The sequence below is a fragment of the Festucalex cinctus genome, chromosome 5 (assembly GCF_051991245.1).
Source record: "Festucalex cinctus isolate MCC-2025b chromosome 5, RoL_Fcin_1.0, whole genome shotgun sequence".
Taxonomy (NCBI): Eukaryota; Metazoa; Chordata; class Actinopteri; order Syngnathiformes; family Syngnathidae; genus Festucalex; species Festucalex cinctus.
The window spans coordinates 21,859,833-21,866,147 of NC_135415.1; the positions used below are offsets into that span (position 1 = coordinate 21,859,833).

At 38.0% G+C, this 6,315-nt stretch overlaps 1 protein-coding gene across 1 annotated transcript; it reads right to left on the bottom strand.

Annotated features, from left to right (window-relative positions):
• Positions 1-614: 614 nt before the first annotated feature.
• Positions 615-4,273, bottom strand: sprb (sepiapterin reductase b). Its single transcript, XM_077522497.1, has 4 exons — positions 4,149-4,273; positions 3,852-4,083; positions 2,147-2,434; positions 615-2,049 (listed from the first exon to the last, which is right to left on the bottom strand). The coding sequence occupies exons 1-4, from the start codon at positions 4,245-4,247 to the stop codon at positions 1,895-1,897; spliced, it is 774 nt and encodes a 257-aa protein (XP_077378623.1). The 5' UTR covers positions 4,248-4,273; the 3' UTR covers positions 615-1,894.
• Between the last annotated feature and the right edge of the window lie 2,042 nt (positions 4,274-6,315).

Consider the following 6,315-nt stretch of genomic DNA (forward strand, 5'->3'; position numbering starts at 1 on the left):
AAATAGCTAGCAACTTGTTGAGCTGGACCACCAACACACAGGACGTGGGTTGGGGGTCTTTTGTCTGACAAATGAGACATCTCTGTCAGAAGCATTCATCTAAATATCCTTAATTAAATCATATCAGAACTCTTCTTGAACTCACTCTCACTTTGTAAAGCATTTATATTTTTGTTAGTGTATGTATGTATGTGTCAACTCAACAGACCGGAAGACCCCCATTGCTCTGATGAGTTGGTAGGTGCCATGTTCCACAGGGTTATTTTTGTCCCTCACTTGTTTCTGTCTGTCAGGAATCTGAGGTGATGCTGGACAGCTGCGAGAAGATTGACACACACATCCTATAGACCCGCCCCCAAAAAGTCTGCCTCCAGACTTTGTTAGTGCTCTGTTAATACTCAAAGGCCAGCAGCCAGTAACTATTGTCGTGGAAGACTGTGCCGACCAATAAACAGGCTGCACTCTGGAGAGTGTTGCCATGTTATCAAATTAACACCACAAAGCATTCAAGTTGTTTACATACTTTATTGTACATAATTATGTACATTCTGATACTATCTCGTACAATGTACACTAGTAGAGTACTGTATATGTATTGCTACTTTGAATGAATGAATGAATGAATGAATCTCGCTTTTCAGCGACCCGAGATCATGAGAAAGAAAGACATGACAGGAGGGGGAAAAAAGACAAGGCTCAAGCTAGGGGTTTGAGCCATAGTGATGTTGAATTAAACTTATACCAGGACTGGACTGGCCATCTGGCATACAGGGCAAATGCCCGGTGGGCCGATGTCTTTTGGGGCCAATACTGTGCTATTTAACTCATTCACTCCCAGCCAATTTCACTGAAGCAACCCCCTTCGCTCCTGGCTGTTTTACTGGATTTTGACGAATTTTGCAAGGCAACACAAAATATTGTGTTCTATTGCTATAAAAACATGGAATCTGCTAAAAGTCTCTTCTTTCATCAGAGAAAAATTTATATTTCTATGTTTTCATTTTGCAGCAATTAGTATTAGAATATAGCTAAGTTTCATCATTATTCACAATCATTATTCAGCCTTTTGCAATATAGCCCTGGTTGATCTCTTATACTCTGCTGCCAACCGCTGGCTGTTTTTGTAATAAGTACAAATGTTTCAAGCATTCTCTGCAGTTGAGAGGCTGTATCAAAGCCTTCTGAATGCTGTAGCATAAAAAAAATAAATTAATTTTAAAAAACGTATAAATATGTCTTTGGAAGTGGCCATATTTAAATCAGAATGTATTTATACATTTTTGGGAGTAAATCAGTTAATTAGTATTTTTCTCTATTTTACCCCAAGAGAGGGAGAAGACCAAGCCAAAATGTGAGGGCAGATTTTTTTGGTGCCAGTCCAGACTTATACTACTCAGAAAAAATTAGGGATATTCAATTTTTGGGTGAAATTTCAAACTTGAACTTAATCGGACAATTTTTTATTTTATTTTTTTTTATTTCAATAATTGATTTGTATTTATTTATTTTTTGCTCAAATTAGTATTTAATCTATGAAAAACGTTTAAAGTTTAGATATACAGTATTTGAACGTAACAAGATTTGCATTCTTTTTTAATTTAAACAAATGTTTTGCATTGAATGCAGAGGTATAATCAAGGTCTGTATTCATAAGACTTTTCACACTGTACTTATGTTTATATTATTAGCAAAGGTTAGCGAGTAAAAACATAGATTGCTAGCGTCATATTCAGACATATAGTGCTCATGTCCACTATTGGGCCTTGAGGGCCACCTTACTTTTCGTTTATCAATGCAGAAGTGAGCTAAAACACGTCATTTTGTCCATATACGAAGCATATACAGCCAGAAAATTGCCGACTCTCACTCACTGGTGACATGCATGCTGTTGAAATCACAACTCAAAGAAGTCAAGGTGCGAACCCGTGACAAAGTCATTGTCTAAAAGAACCCTCATTAGCTTGGCTGCAGAATCCCGGCATGGGTGCAGATGATACTGGATGCCGGTCAGCCTCCGAATGTTCTCCTGCATTTCTGTGTCCATTGGCCCTAAAAGATGAGAAGATGAAATATCTCAAAATGTCTTTGGAGAGAACAGCATTGAAAGGAGATGTTCTTGTTGGCTGAAATTTAACTACGCACATACCCGGCGAGTAGTTGAGCACTTTGACGTTGGGATTCTCGGCTGCCAGCACCCTGAACATCATCTCTCTGGCCGCTTTGGCGGTGCAGTAGAGCACCCAGGAGGGCAGCGCCTGCACCGCAAACGTTGACGAGCAGTTGACCGCGCTCCATCGCAGTCCAGCTCGCGGCGGAAAGGCCTGCAACACTCCCGCGGTCAGTGCTAGCACCGAGCTCACGTTGAGGGCCAGGTAGGAATTCACCCGGTGGAGATCGGTGAAGTTCTCGAACGGGGAGATGTCGCCCAATGAGGCTGGCGGCAAAAATCCAAACAAAATATGTTTGCATTGAAATCTCATTTCCTCAGTAAGAACACTGAATCTGGCTTATGGTTGTGTTTTTCTAGCAGTGACTTCAAACTTACTGTGAGAGAAACAAAGGAAGATATCAAATACATAAAATGGAAAATGTTTTACAATTTTAATATGTGTTTTTCTATATTTGTGCCTCAGGATGGCAAAGTTAGCTCTTTGCAGGATTGGCTGCTTTCAGCAGCTGGACAGATTTTCATCACATGTTGACACGCTGATATACATTCACAATAAGATTCACTGCATTAGGGTTGCTTCGTTTCGTCATAGTTGTCTTGTACGTTTGGATGGAAAGATGTAAAGGTCACCGGCTGTCTTGTGACTTTTTCTCTTCTCTTTTTGAAGGGAAAATAACAACACATTTATTATTAGTAATACGGTGGTTGGAATATAATTATGGAAGAGCTCATACCTTCACATGATTTCCTGTTTACAACTATTTAAAATGTGACTTAGACAAATGACTTCACAATCTGTCATGCACACTGTGCATTACTGTATATTCTTTTGGTAAATCTGCTCACTTGAATATTTACTCTGTGCAATATATCTGCAAGTTGCAATCCTTGAATGTTTGAATACCTGCATTGTTGCAGATTGTATTAAAAAAAAACAAAAAAACTTTCATTTAGCACAAACTAGACTATTACCACTCCCAAACTCAAATACATTGTTGATTTTTTATGTACATTGCCTGATCTTCTGGTTCAATATGAATATTTCGTTACTTAAAAGTGCGCTTCCCCACATCTTTAATTTTCCTTGTATAAGGGGAGAGAGCAAAGTCAAGTCAAGTCATCTTTAAGTACGAACTTCATTACTCAGTGCTACTGTTTTTGTGTTTTTGCCATGCACATGACAAATAGCCATTTTGAATATATATTTGTTTAAAAATTATGTATTCACTTATATAATTTCATAGTTCTAAAAATGAAATAATTATTACAGTCTCATTTGTATTCATTTGCATTTACTTCAATTTGAAACAAATGTCATAAATGAATATCAAGTTAAACATTTACTTTGTAGTTTATTTCTTTCAAAATTCCGCATAACTCTTTCCATTTTTTATTCACTTTAAGATAATTTAAAAAATATAATATCTACTTCAAATAAAGTTATCATTACTATTGAGTTGCATCTGGAACGAATGTGCCAAATTCATGTCATTAATTGATTGGTAATTGTAAATTCAATATATTTTACATGGTGAATAATACATTGGTTCATTTTTCATTTAGACAAATTGATGACACTTAATAGTTAAATGTTTGAAGTTACTAGACAACGGGAAAGAAAACTCTACAGAAAATGTGCGGCGGGATACAGTGTGCTCTTCTCTGACCATGGAAGCCTCACCAGCATTGTTGACAAGAAGCACATGATCGAATTCTTTGAGACTCTGCTGTCTCGCCATGTCCACGGTGTCCTCCACGCCCTCGTTGGTACTCAGATCTGCTACCGTACAGTAAATGGAAATGTCCTGGATGCCGTTGAGGTTTTGCAGCAGTTCCTGCTTCAGCTCATGGAGCAAAGCTCTGGAGCGAGCCACCAGGAGCAGCACGGAGCCCAGTTTGAGATAGCGTGACACCTGAAAGAACACATGACATTTGCTCTTCTCATGTTTTCTTTCCCCGTATTGAGTTGGATACTTACGAGGTGTGCAAGTGCCCGTCCGAATCCCTTTGAGGCTCCTGTGATGATGCACATGCACCGTCCCAAAGTGCTGCCATTTGCATAAAGAATTCCAGACATTTCGCCAAACCTCTACCTTGTTGAATGGTCAAAGCTGAAATGAAAGAGAGGGTGCAAGACGGGAAGGTTTTTACTCGTGAGAGGAATGCGAGCGCTGCGGTACTTTTACAGGCCCACGTGAAAAGGCAGCACGAAGGGATTTCATGCTCTACTTTTGAGAGTGAAAAGACCTCAAGTCTTGTGGAGTTTTGACATCGTAAACTAATGTAATATTTCATGTTAAATGCAAAGTGTCAGCCGTTAGACTTGAAGTACATGGCACTACTTGACATTCTGAGGTGTCCTTGCAAGTGCACCCAAACCAGTTAGGTTGTACTCTAGCACCAAAACTGACCACTTCAAGGTAGTCAGCCTACAGTACAATACAATGGTCACTTAAGAGACAAGTGACTTGACTTAAGAGTTTTTCACGAAACAAGCAGTCATTTAGCCGATTTATTTTTTCTTTAACTTCCGAACAAAAATTTGAGATACGAGCACTATATGGTGGCAGTGAACTCAAGTTACCGTATTTTCCGCACTATAAGGCGCACCTAAAAGCCTTCAATTTTTTCAAAAGCTGACCGTGAGCCTTATAATCCAGTGCGGCTTATATATGGATCAATATTGAGCTGCAACAGGTCTCGCTGTCAAGACGCTATCGTTGACCCTGCACGACGCGCATGCGCAGAAGATCCCGCCATCTTGGATCGCTAGCTAATACTAATACTTTACCTCAGAGAAAATAATAAAACAGCTGTTTATTCATTTTGGGAGTGAATGGAGTTCTCAGAAAGCTGGTTTGTAATCTATTAATAAAGTTTGACTGACTTATCTGACTGTTTTGTTGACATTCCCTTTAGCGTAGCACCATCTAATGGATGCATAACGTAACCCCAGCCTCTACTGTAGCACCTTATATATGGAAAACGTTTTAAAATATGTCATTCATTGAAGGTGCGCCTTATAATGCTTGCTTATAGTCGTGAAAATACGGTACTTCTTTTACTTCCTTAAAAGGAAGCTTCAAGCAGTTTAGCAGCACTCCCAGTTCAAGTTTATTGTCAAACTACACATAAAACTAAGATTTTAGACATTATTTAAAACAACCACATATCTTTGCCTTAAATGCCACCAGCTAATTGCTAACACACAATGGAAAATGACATAAAGTGGCTAATGAATGGCATCTAAGTGGCCGTGTTAATAAAAGCAACATATAATTGAACATAAAAGATGTAAAACATGTAGAAAGACAACAATGCTACAGGCATACATTTTTTTAATTAACTAATATTACATGATAGCTCGCTGAGGAGTTGTTTTACCATCTCCATGTATATGTCCATGTATGTCTGTATTCTACTGCCCCTGGTGGCCATGTGACAAAAAGGCAAAGTTTAAGGGGTATTAAAGTTACTACTAGTTACCGAAAAAAAAAAAAAAAAACTCTCCAATAAAAGTTGATTTTTCTGCCTCACAGTAAAAAATAATAATAATAATAATACAAATTTTAAAAACTAGGCAAAGGCAGAAAATTATTGTTACAGTTTGTTTTTAATACAACATATTTATATGGCTTGTGTCAAGAAATGATAGTGATTGCGTAGCAGCAGTATGGTCACGATATCCTAAAATGAACCCCAACAAATCTAACAAGTGAGTGAAATTACAAAGTAACACTTGTTTCATTTGTCAAAAAATAATAATAATTAAACCTATGTAGGTGGCGCTACAGAGCCATTTTTCTGTTATCATGTATGGCGACTTTAAAATATCAAATTTTTCGCCAGGCCCGATCTGCGTGTAAAGTTTGGTGAGTTTTCGTTCATGTTTAGTGCCTAAAAAATGTGGTTGTTTGCGGAAAAGAATAATAACAAAGAAAAAGAATAATAATAATAATAATAATAATAATAATTCCTTCAGGAACAATAGTTTTTTACTAATTACACTTTTCTTTGAACGGAGCAGAAAAACACATGACAGGGACTGAGGGCCCAAAAGAGCTGGATTTTAAATAACATGGCGTCCTCTTGTGGCCAAACGACAAGAAAGCACCTGTAGAGAGTATGCAGCATTTTTCTATGCA